This window comes from Pteropus alecto, unplaced genomic scaffold, assembly GCF_000325575.1.
Source record: "Pteropus alecto unplaced genomic scaffold, ASM32557v1 scaffold28, whole genome shotgun sequence".
NCBI lineage: Eukaryota > Metazoa > Chordata > Mammalia > Chiroptera > Pteropodidae > Pteropus > Pteropus alecto.
This window is the reverse complement of record NW_006441063.1, coordinates 3,223,627-3,238,848: the sequence shown is the minus strand read 5'-3', so window position 1 is coordinate 3,238,848 and position 15,222 is coordinate 3,223,627. Positions and strand designations below refer to the sequence as shown.

The 15,222-nt window shown below is 35.4% G+C and overlaps 1 protein-coding gene across 1 annotated transcript in view; it reads right to left on the bottom strand.

The window, feature by feature from the left end:
- RPGR (retinitis pigmentosa GTPase regulator) overlaps positions 1 to 15,222 on the bottom strand; it is a 46,900-nt gene that overhangs the window by 2,749 nt on the left and 28,929 nt on the right. The window contains 3 exon segments of the mRNA XM_006918260.3: positions 3,685 to 3,776; positions 5,072 to 5,129; positions 6,535 to 6,702. Coding sequence (XP_006918322.2) covers positions 3,685 to 3,776; positions 5,072 to 5,129; positions 6,535 to 6,702 — 318 coding nt within the window.

The following is a 15,222-nucleotide window of genomic DNA, read 5'->3' as shown; positions in this document are numbered from 1 at the left end:
CATTTTTTTTTTTTTCAGTAACTGACAAACTGATTCTAAAAATACACATGGAAATGCAAAGGGTATAGAACAGCTAAATCAAGTTTGGAAGAGAACGAAGTTAGAGAACTAAAACTTGCTGATTTCAAGACTTATTACAAAGCTACGGTAATCAAAACAGTGTGGTACAGGCATAAGATAAACAGATTGAAGGAACAGAATACAAAGTCCAGAAATAGGCCCACATATAAAAAGTCAACTGATTTCTGACAAAGGTGCAAAGGCAATTCAGTAGAGAAAGGCTAGTCTCTTTTTCAACAAATAGTGCTAGAACAGTTAGATGGCCATATGCAAAAAAAAAAAAAGAACTTCAATCCATACCTTCACCATATAAAAATTAATTCAAAATAGAAGACAACTCAGCAATAAATATAAAGGAATTAATTATTGATACATGCATGGATGAAACTCAAAACAGTTATGCTAAATTAAGGAAGCCAAACCAAAAAAGAAGAGTACATAGGGTAGTATTTCATTTATATAAATATCTAGAACTTTAAAATAATGTATGATTACAGAAAGCAAATGAGTGGTTTGTTGAAGATGGCAGAGGGTGGAGGATATAGACAGGGATCACAAAGAGTCACAAAGAACCTTCTGCCTAAAATGACACTGATCACTCTCCTGATTGTGATTATGGTTTCATAGTATATACGTATGTCAAAACTAATCAAATTACATACTTTAAGTATGTACAGTTTATTTTTTATAAATTATACCTCAATAAAGCTATTTTTAAAAAGCAGAGAAATTATTGGGTAGACCTGAAAGAGACCATCTCAGGTTGTAAGCCTGATATAAACTGACAATGATAGACCATATGTATAATTTACCTCAGATTTCCCTCATAAGATAGAGTAAAGCTAATTGTGTACTTGAGGTTAACATACTGAGCTATAGCTGTGATGGTGAGTGAACAAGACATAACATCAGAGAAAAGGTAGTTGCCAGGAAAGGCAAGAATCCACAGGCATAATTTTGGTGGAGAAATTCTCCTCTCAGACTCTTTTATTTATGGTAGTGACAATACATAAGAAATCTATTGACTGTTAACTGGCATGAGGAACTTATCCAGGGAATCTGCCATGTTCCAGCTAGTTTCTGAGGGAAAGCACTGGATCTTTAATCTCTGCATGTGCCTTTGGCCTGGCACATAAGACACCCAATTAATATATGCTAAAGAAATAGACAAATGAACTAATTCCATGATGGAAAGAAATTCTTTTTAATAGATGAAAAGCTTACTGCTTTTTTCATTAGCTTACTTGAGTGCAAGGAAATTAAGTCAATAACACAATTTTCTCAGTGGATCTAAATAATGAACATTGACTACACTTTGGAAAAACAATATTTGGTAATTTCCAGATGTAACGATCACCTACACCAAAATATCTCTGCTACCAATTAAAATCATAGGTCTTATTCTGGCTATCTGAAACATTTAAAATCATCAAAATGAAATTTAATGGTGAATTCTGTCTTGTAGACACCAAGAGTGTCACTATTAAATTTCTTTTTTTCAGAGTATGTTTGGAGTGTCTGTCTAATTGGGGGATGGGGGAAGAAGCAAAATCTCAAACATATATTTATTTTGATATGAGTTAATGCATCATTTATTTTCTAAGTTTTCAAAAGTCTGATTTGTTTGGCTTGGATGGTGTAAATAGGATAGAGACACTGTAGATAAAAAATGTCATGCAGGAATGATTGAAAAAAATCTTACCTGAATTATCTATTTCCTCTTTAAAATATGTAGAATAACAGCATATTTCTTATGTAGGGAATACACTTATTACTGCTTGATTTTTAAAATATAATTTTCATTACTGTTTCTTTCCTTTAACCGAGGAAATATATATTTACTGAAATATATTTTTCCATTAGGTATAAATGAGAATTTAAGCATAATCAAAGTTTAAGACCGAATTCTTCGGCCTGGCACTTTCAGCCCTCTGTATCCTGGGCCGGCCTAACCTTTGTCCCGCTCACTGGTGCTGGCGCTTGGGCACCCTGCTTGGTCTACTCCTACAGGCACGTGCCACTCTGTCTCCCACATAGCATTCCTTCCCTCGCTCAGCCCTCTCTCTTGTCCTGTGCATCCAAATCCTACCACCTACGGGCAATGCTGAAGACTAGAGAGCCTGAAAAGTTCCTGAAACTTGACCACGTGTTCTAGATCTAGAATAAACTTTTATTTGGTCCGAGATATGTTTTCCAATATTTTTTTCTGCTGCTTCACTTCACTTTTCCTCTCCTTAGGTTTTTATGTCTCCTGACTCCTTTACTTTTCATCTTCCTCCCGATTTTGATTTTCTTTTCATAGTCTTTTCCCAAGCTCTCGTAATTGGAAAAAGTATTTACAGGAACACTATGAAGTAATAGAGTATCTGTTAAACGTTCTGGTCTACGAGACAGGGAATATAAACCTCGACCAAATGTTCTGATGATACATTTGTTGTAATTCTAAGGATAATTCTAAAGTGTCATTTGAGCCAGGTCACAACTATCTTTTGGGCATAATAATCCAAATTTATAAGACAATTTTTATAAAGATGAAAATGGTCATGAAGTAATTTTTAGTAAAAGATATGGAGATCAGGACCAAAATAACTTTTGAAATTTTCTGAAGTAATTCTGAAAGGAATTTCAGAGTGGCATATGCCTCCAAAAATGGCAAAAGATAGGCTGTTTACTACCCTAAGGGCATCTCCTGGTTTTACACCATCATGCTTTCCTCTTTCTTACTCCCTTATATTTTACAATTCAGTGTCAACTAAAAATATTTACTGAACATTTACCATGTACCAGGAACTGTACTAAGTGCTAAGGATACACTGGAAAGCAAAGCAGAAAATCATTTCTGTCCTCATGGAGCTGAAGGTCAGTGGGGAGAGAGAAACATAAAGCAGATATACAAATGACTATATAATTGGAAATTGTGGTAAATACTAAGACGGATAAGAAAAACGTGTTATGTGAGAGAATAATAGTGAGACATAATAATTTAGGTAAGTGCTACTGGTCACAAAAGGCCTCTATATGGAAATGACACTTAAGCTGAGACCTGAAGGTTGAATAGTAAGAATTAACAAGGCCTTTCATTTTTCTTTTCTTCCATGTTTCCTCTTCTACCCTGAAATGTAGGCTCGTGATTAAAGAAAGTTCTTCTGGAAGTGAAAGAGTAACTTACTTAAAAGGAGAAGAGGTATTCGTGATCTCCTGAGAGACTGAAGTAGCATGTTGTAATGTTTTCTAAGCACGATTATCTTTATTTTTGCATTTATCTTTTCTATTTCTTGGCTTTGTCTTACTCTCTTATAGACCGTCATGATTATTATACTCTTATAATTTAAGCAATACAGTTCTTTTATGAATCTTTTATTGTATGATAAATCAGCATAGGTGGGATGATAGAAAGAAATGTGCTATTAAATTCTGGCAGAACAACCTGACTCAATCTACAGTCCAATAAAGAAAAAAATATGCATGATAAAAATGTGAAACATCACCTGAAATTCTTCATGATTCTGGGCATAAAAAACTCATATTAAGGGAGTTAAATTATGTGGATCAGCATATAAAAAGTAGAAGGGGCAATTTAATACTTTAGTCTTAACATTAAAATGAAAAGTTCATTTCACTTACCTTCTTTGTTATTTTTATTTCTTTGCCTGGTGCGGATTCACTATCTTCCAGGATTTCTGAAGAACTGCTCTTTGCATGATCAGACATGTTTCCTATAATAGAATATATTTAGAAATTTTTTTTCTAACCGATGAGAAAAAGTCCTAATGCTTTCAGAGAAACTCTATCAACCCTGAATTATGAGGTAATACTAAAAGAGTGTACCACTGGAATAGTGGACAAAGTCTACACTGCTTATTTCCTGAAAAGCTGAGTTAAGGCAAAAAGCCCAGAATGGCCTGACCGATAAAGTCAATGACCAGTATCCAAATGTAGCTACAAAGGTAACAGTAAATGTTAGGGAAGACTTCTGTAAAACATAAATTACGTTTTTAAAAATTAGCCTAGTTATAATTAAATTCTTTTTACTCAAGTGGACATTATTTTTTTGCATTCCCAATAATCCATATGTTATGTAGTTGAATAATGACTTTTAAAGTATATGCATGAGGCATACACATTCTTTTATATTATCAACTACTTAAATCTCACATTTAACTTCTTTTTAACACTTTAGGCTATATATTAAGAATGCTTAGAGATGATAAATATTTTAACATTTTTCTTGAAAATACTCTAAAACTTATTACACTTTCTACAGAAGTTGGAAGGGAAAAGGTATTAGGGGAAATATTCCTTCAATGCTTAAGTTCATATCAAATATCTACTATTATGACAGTTATTTTTAATGAGTACACAGTAAAAAGCACACTGATGTTATGTGATGGTGTGGAAACATAAAATAGGGGTCGTAAAACAAAAATACAAATAATTTTGGTGTGGATATGTAGGTCTCAAAGGCGATCACAGTCTCTATGTTCCATGGCATCAGCAGCTAGGCCTGGGAAAAGATTCCTCTTAAATGTTCATGTAAGATCAAAGACTCAGGTCTTGGCTCTAGGGGAATTAACTAGATGGCCTGCTGTGGCTCTAGGCCAGCTTGGTCAACAGCAATGGGGTCCGGCAGTGCTCACCAGAGATACAAATCAAAATTTGGGGCAAAAGCTCAACTTAATACTACTGATTAAAAAGAAAAAAAAAAAAGGTAGTAAAAAGGCTGTCCTAAACCACTTGACACTGACACATGAACAACTAGGAGTGATATGAATATTTTTATGTGAAGGAGCTATGGTGGTTATGAATGAGAACAACTAAGCCTATGTCACATATTTCATAGCTTGTTATGAGGGCGACATGACAGTAAAAAGTATAAAATAGAATACATGTGTGTAAGCTATAATTACTCAGCATGGCACATATATGCATAAAAATGTGCGTGTACATATGTATGTATGTTATGTACCTAGTCTTTTTAAAAATATACTTCTGAAGTTAAATGTGCTCACACCTTTTGGATTTTCATTGTATTCACAAATGGCCCGTTCCTCTTGGTTGTTTTTTTTGTCCTATAAACAATCAAGAAACAATATAATAAACATATTTGTGCTGTGCTAGAAAACCTAGTCTTGCTTTTTAAGCAGGGTTTCAGTCAGCCTCTAGCTAACAACATAAACATGTGACAATTACTTCATTTTGCTGGGCTCTTGCCTTAGATGCTGAGTGATTGCTAATGTCACTCCTAGCTTGAAAGTATATGATAAAAAAAATTGTATGCTTTAAAAATTTACTAAAAGAAGATTTAGGAACATTAATCAATATATGAATTAGCTCAGCATTTTATAATGTCAAATTGGAGTTTAATAAATTCTACATTAAAAAATGTTAGGGACCATCCTAAGTAGAACTCATATTCTTTATAAAAAGAATTGTTCCCTCCCTCTGAAAATAAATAATTAACTGCCAACACATTTTTTTTCCTCAGTAAGAGGAAAGAATCTTGGAGAAAGAAGGAATCAAGAAAGAGAATGACCTTTATGGCACAATACCATTTTGTAAATTAAAAATACATGCACAAAAATGACAATACCTGTTTTACAAGTACACATTCAAATAGAAGGCCGAGCATGTTTCAATGGTTGTCTATGATAGGAAGAAGAGGAATGGGGCTACTAAGAGAAGATCAGTTTAAATAGAGGGAGAGGAGCCTTGACCAGACCAATGATGATAGTGTTTCATCAATGAGAAGGCATTATTAACTCAGTGTTCTGCATAAGAGGTCGGAAAATGAAAATAAGTGAATCAATACAGTGTCCTTCAGTTTGGGTTTTTGAATTCCATACCTCTGAAATTAATCCAGGGTAGTACTAGCAAATGAATGATTTAAAACCTACCAATTATCTCCTAGCAAAACTGCCAAATGGAAGAGATGCTTTTGGCACCCCTAGCTCCACTTTCAGGATGGCTTTTTCTTCCTCAGTGATACCTCCTCCTATTCCTCCTATAAATACTTCCTTCTAGACTGCATCTCTGCAGAACTGATCACAATCTCAAATACTGCTGTGAACAATTTTCATTTGTACCTATACATGTAAATACACACATGTATGTGGACACACACACATTCCATTTCTGCCACCACCAGTATAGGGCTCCTAACTTTGTAATTTCATCATTTCAAGGACCCAGTGGTGAACTTCATTGTTAATTTCTCAACAGTATACTATACTGGCCCATATCAGTTAATTTCTATTCATGCATTGAATAGAATGCTACCAAGAGGTATAGAATGAGGGCTAGAAACAAAGTGTGCCTCATTCATAAATTTGCCAAAGCTTTTCCTATAGCACGCAAAGTTGTTCATGGAAGTATTTCTGATCCCGAAGAAAGTTGAAATCTACCCTCTTCAGAGACCAGGGAACCCATATGCTTTCTCTTAGGCAGGATCTTAAATTTAAGCACATATCATCATACCTTTTCAATGGTTGTTAATACCTTTTCACCTGAGTTGTCACTGGTTTCACTGTTGCCATCTGCAGGAACATTTTTATTGTCTTCCACAGCTTGCTTCTCGCCTTCCAGATATTCATCAATTTCCTCATCCTTGTCTTCTGGTTCTTCAATTTCTGAAAGTTTGTGATCCTATGACGAAATTGATAATCAAGGAAGAGTTAGGTTTTCTTTTTAAGAGATTTGATATTGCTATCATAAATAATTTATACTGTCTCAAAGAACACACAGATATGAATTCAAATACTGAAGTCAAAGAAATAAAATACTGTAAAACCCATGCTACATGTCAAGTTAACATGTTACCAAGGATTTTGTGCATGCTGCTCTATTTCATTTTTAATGACTTAGATTCCTAAAATTTTATTAGCACCCATATAAAGGCTAAAATAGAAAAAAATGCTTTCAGGGCTGTCTCAAAAGAATGCTTTTAAACTAGAGAAGTTAAAAAGCTTTCTTTCTATTGTCACATTATAACACAATCGTACCTATCTATATATTCATTATGTTCATTTTCCAAAACATAGGGATTTAAAATCACTTCAGAAGTACAATTCACTGAGAGGTAAGCACAATTACTTACATTCCAGGAAAAAGATAAAAGGACATAGGCAGTTTAAATGGTTTGCTCTTAGTTATTTATAGCAGAGGGAAAACCAAACCGAGTCCATCTGACTCCTGTCCAGCTACCCCAAATTATAACATGGCCCATCTATGGATTTGACAGGCTGAGAGTAAATCATGTGATGCTTATTAAGTATAGGCAGAAAACATTAGTTTTATCATAAATTCTATATTGAGATTTTTTTTTTTTGCAATTTTATATTTGGGGTGGAATACTGCTTATTTATATCATTAAGGGATTAGATTCCTTATTGGATATTGTCCTATACTTTTCATTTATGCCCTTCACTAAAGGTAAAATGATCCCTAGAATAGGTGAGGCAGTAGTAACCACCGCCTTGAAGAATGTTTTAAAAAGTTCACCTTGGCCCTATTTGCCTCAGACCATATATGTCCTTTATATTCCTTCAACACTGTAACTCCCTTCTTGTGGCCAAGTTCTCAGTGCTGTTTGGCTAAGGATAACCCTGACTCCCAACAGAATCTTTAGTGGGTGGTTTGAAAACAATGCCTCTAATAATTATCTCACCTTTCTTCTGGCAAAAAGAAAAATATGAGAGAGTTCAGGCTAGGGAGAGGATATGTTTATATTTCACACCTCAGTAACAGATTTGAGTGACATCCTCAAGTCAGTAGCACTAAGGGTGTGGCCTAATAGTGTTTCCACTGAAGACAAAGCAATCCAGAAGTGAAGCCTTGAGATTTAAAAAAAAGTTTCAGAAGTTACCCTGGGAGGGCTTCACATAGGTTAATTAAAAGGCACAAGGCAGTGCACTCAAAAGAGAACACAGGAGCGGGGAACAGGGTACCAGGATAGACATGCTTAGGTTGGGTAGAGTTAACTACAAGGTAGCTACTGTTTACCAAGAACTTCTAAGGCTTTCTTTTTTCCTACATGATTTCTCCTCTAAGTGTCTTATATTATATATTAGGCCTAGCCAGGTATACATTATGGGTGGCTAAAATGAATAGAGACAGCTTGACTTTGGAAGGGAATGGAAAACAAAGATAACTAGATTTAAGACTTTTGGCTGAAAAATAGATATAGTCATAAATGTATATAAATGAGGGCCACTAGAAAGAAAAGTGCTCCTGACACAGAGAATTTCAGACTCTACCCTTCTATCTCCCAGAGGGAGGGTTAGTTAATTGTGTTCTGGCAAAGTCCTCATTCCTTGGAGAATTTGGCTAATCTAACACCTGGGTCAACTCCAATTGTACTAGTTAACTAACATATTAGTGTAACCATAGGCTATCATGATCTTATAAAAAGAAACATGGAATTTTACCTTATTTTAGAAATAAACAAAACACTTTTCTCTTTTATAATGAACAATAATTTTACTCATTAACTTTATAAAAATCTATAACAATGAAAAACTGTTGGAACTATATCATTTCCTAAATTTGAGAAAAGCTCTTAGAAAATGACATTTTCACTAGAAATCACATCATCAATCGTAGCACTTTGCACTTATTAGCACATTTAAAATCAATCTATACACATCTGCGCAACTACTTTAAATTACATATAGCACTTACCTTCAAAATGAAACAATTTAGGAGAGATTGGCAGAATACTGTCATTTTATAAAAGAAAGGATAAAGTTTAAATACATTTTTGTCACCAGAACCACTCCAAAGGCAGTCTGGAGTGGTCAGTGGAAATTCATCTTGTGTTAAGTGAATGGGCCCGAGTCCCACAAAAGGACCCTTGTTTCATTGGTCAGACACAGCACAGGGAGCTGCAGTCTTTGGTATGGCCCAGGGCACTGCTTTTTACATTTCTTATGGGAAATATCAAGAAACCAAATGTTACTCATGGGGTTTCAGTTTCTTTAAGAATACAATAGCATCGCATGCTTTATAAACTAGAGATTGCTATCGGAAGTATGCCTAGTGGTCACACTGGGATGGGGGATGGGAAATGGCTGGAAGAGAGTTGAAGGGGAGCTTCTAGGGAGCTGACACTGCTTTTCCTTGATCTGGAATGTTAACTATATGGGTGTGTGCAGCTTGTGGAATATACATTGAGCTATACATGTATGAAATATATACTTTCCTGTGCATGTATTAACTTTAAAAGTTTTTCTTTTAAGTTTTAAAAGAGGACTAAAAAGCATAAAATTTTATGATACAAGTCTGGATTTATGGCATGATTCAATGTCATATAGGGTAGAAAATGTTTTCCAAAAAGGCTAATAGAACATAAAACTTTATATCTAAGTCATATCAAGTGGGAAAGTCATATATTTTAATCTCAATTTCAAGGTTTCTTTAGGACAAGAAGAGTTAACACTTAAGTTCATGTTTTAATTACACTAGAAATCACTGAGGCAGGAGTAAAGAGTAGGAAGGGAATTAAATACAAAGACCTAAGCACTGCTTTTCAAGCCTTTCTCTATCAATCATGGCCTGAACAAGGTGCCTAATTAATGTACTTTACAGTGTATCTGTAAAATGGGAAAATGATATTAGCAATGCCTACCTTGGAGGGTTTGTATAAAGATTAAAAAGATTATTTACAGAGAAAATAACATGAGCAAACAGCATTTGTATGTAAATTGAGTGATTTTGTAAAGGCCTCTCCATAAAAAGTAAGATAAGATCCCTAGTGCACACTGAGGATTGTTGAAAACCAAGAAGCATGGATACATTTTGCCATAATGTCCCAGATCTTATCACTAAAAAATGGTTCATTTAAAATGTTCACTTTTGTTCAATGTAAAATCTCCCGATAGCAGATAAACTCACAAGTTCAAAGAATCACTGTATATACCAAAGTAAATCTGCAGGCCAGATTGTACCCATATGCTGCCAGTTGTGACTTCCCAATTGTTGGCTTCGAAAGACAGTACTTTATAATCTCTAAACTTTTCCTTCTATGTACCAATCCTTTACTTAATTCATAATCCTGTATTTTCGCCACCAAATACATTACAGTTTGACTCTGATGAGCAGCCCTGCAAAAATGAGCCTAATGCTCAGGGTACAGAATATCTTGCTGGTACACATTTTTACTCTCATTTTCACTTTCTTTTTTTTTATTTTCCACTTTTTTTTTTTTTTAGAAAATTTAGTTTCCTCTTTAGCTTAAACAAATGCATGATATACGATTACACTTTATGTGTGAATTATTTTTTAAGTATTTTAATTAAAAAAAAAACCATTAGGACACGGAGATAAATCTATGGTCCCTATGACAGCACTAACATCTAAAGTTTAGGCTAACCATGTGAGTGCAATCAGCCTTTCATCATGCTTCAAATGTTGAGGGGCAGTATTTGACCCATGTGTGGTTATCATTATTGTAATCTATTTCATGTCCACAGATCTATTCACATAAGCCAATTTTTTTGGGAGTTGTTATATTTAAACAAAAGTGAGGTTCATAGAGAAAAACTCATAGGATTCAGGAGGGTAGCACTCTACCTGACTTGATGTAATTAGAAAGGATAATTAGAGTGGTTCAGGTCACCATTTGCTGAGCACCTCCAACATGTTTCATGTTAACTAATTTAATTATCAAAAGACCACCCCCCTCCTTTACTAAAAGAGGGACAAATACTCAGAAAGGTTAAAAAAACAACAACAACTTTTCCAAGTGTCCAGAAGAGCTAATCAGGCAAGGGCTAAGATTTGAACTCAGGTCTACTGGACTTCAGAACCCATGCTCTTTCCCAACTCTGCTCAAATAAATTGAAGACCATAATGGCTGCCCTTAGAGTTCCCCGCTACCACTGATATTTAAAGCATTGCAGACTCTTCCATTTTGTGGATAGTCCATTTCAATAATATTCTATTCTTATATACCATTGTATATAGTAATAGTAACTAAACATTTAGGATTTTCTTTTCCCAGAGCACCAAAGTCTCTAGAATATACATCTCCCTTACTAAATTGAGAAATATTCTAGTAGCACTCTCTGTCTGATATTTTTCAAAGTCTAGTTCTGATTCTTTTTCTCTAAAAAGCAGACTTGCTGGAGATCACTCTTTGCTGGCAATGTGGGCTCTGCTTGGCTCTCCTCTGGGCCTCTCTGCAGCCCTCCGCCCCTCCTCTTCCTTGGTTTGGGCAGCACCTCTCTTTCCTAGTAAATGTTCCAACCTCGCCTCCTTCTCAGACTTCCCTTTCTCAACCTTCCCTTATCTACTGATGTTTCCCTGAATTTTGTCTTCAGTTCTCCTTCTGCATTATGAATGCTGCCTCTCATTCAACCCCACAGTTTTAACTACATATACGTGCTGGTGATACTCAGCAATCTCCCCTGAGTTCCAGACCCAGACATGTATCTGACTGCTGAGCATCTACTGGATCAACAAGCTCCAAGACATCTTCCAAACCTGCCTCTACTCCTTTGTTCTCAGCCCTGGTGAATGGCACTCTTTTTACCCAGTTCTGCAGGCCAGAAACAAGAAAAGCTTGGCCTTTTCCCTACCTCCAAGCTACATCTCTTTACTAAGGCCTCCAATTCTATCCCTAAACCTCCTTTGATAATATATACATACCAAACTCTCCATCTCCACTGTCCCAGTCCAGCTCCTCTGCAGTCTCTGCCTGCTCTACTATAACTGCCTCCTAACTGGCATCTCTGCCTCTGGTCCTGTTCCCTTACAATCCATCCTCCATGTTGCTGCCAGAATGATGTTATAGAAGCCCAAGTGTGATCATCTTACTCTTGTTGTTTAACATCTTTTACAAACACATAAGGTCCTTTGCCTCTCTGTCCAGGACCAACGAAACTCTAGGCTGCACTGACTCCAAAACACTCTCATGGCTGGAAAGCTGTTCTCTCCCTGCCCACTTGTGACTGATTAGGTTTTACGTTTCATGACTTCGTCATGTTTCACCACTGCTCCTTGGAAACCCTTTCCTAGCTGAAGTGCCACTCCTGAAGCACTCTACTGTACTTGTAAATTTTTCTGGTCAGCCCAAATAGCCAATAGTTCCTTGAGATCAGGAGCTATATCTTCCTTTCTGCATATCCGAGGCACAAAACCATTTTCTTCTTATTAAAGGATTGAATGGAGGAAAGCCATATATCTGTTTTCAGAACATATTTTTATCTTTGTGCAGTCCTAAGAACATGAGGGTATCAGGAAACAAAAGGGCATTGTTTACCAATAGTTAAGACAGAGTCACAGGAACTCCTTTCACCTGTCTGGTGTTCATTCAAGAAATCTATACCTACCTAATATCCCTGACAGGGAAGAGGGCCTCAGGAGGTTAATTGTAAGCAGCCCTCACTTCTTGAGATCCACCAGGTTTGGGGAAGCTTCTGTTCTCTTTTTGGTGCTTGGTATATAAATATTTGTTAAGTAAATAATATGTACCAAATATTAAGTTCTGTGTTAAGTACTGGGCATATAATACCACATTTAATTTTTACAATTGAAAGAATGAAGGAAGGAATTAGAGCGCCTTCCTCCATGGTAGCATTTTATTTTCAGTAAACATGTGTACAGCAAGTTTTATCTCTATAGTGAAATAATTACAAACATTTTAATTGCACTCACCTCATATGCTGCTTTTTAGCAGCAGCAGATCCTTTTGTGGTACTCCTTTGTAGCTTACCTTAAAGTATTGTTCTGCCAGAGTCCTCATTTGAAACTGTAACTCAATGGATTCTATATACACAACTCATACTTGCCTCAGAAATGATCACTGATACACTATAGTAAAAGCTTGATCAACCAGCAGATGGGAGCAATAAAGAAGGAACCAGTTATTCCAGTCTATTTAACCAAGTATTAATTCAGTTAATAAAATGACTAGGCCAGTGTTCTTTTGACCAGAACACTATGCCTGCATGGATTCCTGCTTCTAAAAGTGCACAAAAATTTTTTGGCCAGGGAAATATGAAGAAATGGGTAAGAAATGCTGTTAAAAAAATGGTTATCTAGATCAGTTCAAATATTGAGGTGGACACATTTTATGAATATCATTTCAGTATTGCTGATTATCACTTCAGTGGAAGATGAATGCCTATATCTTTAACATTAATAAATTGAGTTTAAGAGTCTCTCATATCCCTGAAGGTTCTTCCTTTATGAACTCTATTTCTGTCATCTATCTTATTTAATCATCTTAAGTCTATTTTTAAATAGCCATGCTTTTCACTAGAATTAACAACACAGCACATACATCTTTATCAAAGTATTAATTCTATTCTACTAACAATTAATGGATGTGACAGAATTTGGTAGAACCCTGCAATGCCAAGTCAGCACGTTGGTTAGTTAGGGGAGGCTACCAGAGATCCTTGCAGCTAAGACAAAATTTACAGTTGCTTCTAAGAATTTCTTCACTTCATATTCTAGTTTTTCTCCTCATATTCTTTCTCAAGGAGAATCAAATGTGCAGAGAATTCAACTACACAAAATTCACAGGAAGTTTACCATCAAAATCCTCCTTGATAAAAGAAAGTATAAGAAATCCCTCATGTCCAAGATATGGGAAGGAAATCAGTTGAAAAGGGAACTATGAATAAAGAACAATCAAACAAACTAGGTGCATTATATACCTTGAAAATGTTAAGGAAAGACTGAAATTACTCTAGTGGCAATCTAGCCTCTCTAAAATTCAATATCTAAGGTTAGTTTCTTTTTTCACAAACAATTACTGACTGTATACATTTAAGTTTTATTACTCTTGAAACATTCTGACAAACAACAAACAAAATTACAGAATAATCAATGAAGAATACATTGAGAATACATAACATACTGGAAATGAAGGCTCTGAGAGTACAGTTAAGCATGGAAATTATAAGAGTTTAGGAATACAGAATTACAGAAGGTGAGACATTAAGAGTCAGAAGTACAGTATATCATCTAATCCACTCCATTTTACAGATGAGGACACTGAGGTGCAATGTATAGCTTTGCCTGGCCGATAAATACTTAAAGTTTTACATAGTTCCAAATTACACATTTAACTTAATCTCTATTTCATTAGATATACTGCCATTTGCCTAGAAAGTAATTAAAAGAGATCACATTATTAAGATCTGAGCTCTGAATCCAACTATCACTTGGTAGATTTTTGCAAAAAGAACACATAAAAGATAGAAAAGACAGTACTATTTCTTTAAAATGTGAATTCCTCATGTTAGCTTTAGAATACCATTTGTTCTTATAAAATTATTCTATGTGGTAGGTAAACTAATCAGACTAAAAATAACTGTGCTAACATATTTATAAGAAATCAGATGTCTTTATAGCCCTTAAGGATCTGTGCCATTGTTGTATACACAAACAAAACACTCTTATAGTACGCTATTTCTTAAATCTGTCTTTAATGAGGAATATATAATATTAATTATCTGTTATGGTCTTTTGGTAATTTTTAGTTATAGTTTAATAATTCTGGGGAAAAATACACCAAGATATTAGTTTAAGAGGAGCCAAAATATGCCAGTGCCTTATACTGTCTTTATCAGTCATACTGTACCACAGGTGAAGTAACCATGACATAAAATCAATTTAATAAAATGTATTGAGTGCCTATTACATGTAATGTGATCAAATTTTTTGGATGGACATAATCAGGTTATATTTAAAGTTTGTTACTTCAGTTCCAAATAATGTGGCAATACATTATTCCAGAATTTTTTAGAACCTGGTGGTCCATTTTCTAAAGGCTGTTTTGACTGCACTGGCATTCTAAACCTCTGTACTTCATGCCCTTTCCCCTTTCCCTCTGTGTTAGTAATAAACTTTTTTTGACATGTTTTATCTTTCTCATATTTCACAGATCCTTTGATTTTGCTCACTTTTCTAGAGTCTTTTCCTTCATCCTGTCTTCCTAGCCTTTCACTCTCTTCATCTCCTGCCTCTCGGTATTTTCCCTCTTCTTCCTCATTTTCTCTACTCCTGTTTTCTTCCTCTTCCCTTTCTTCCCCATCTCCTTCCTCTCCTTCTCCCTCTTCCTCTTCTCCCTCCTCTCCTTCCTCTTCCTCCTCTCCTTCTCCTTCCTCCCTTTTCCCCTCCTCTTTCTCCCCCTCCCATTCCTCCCCTTCTTCCACT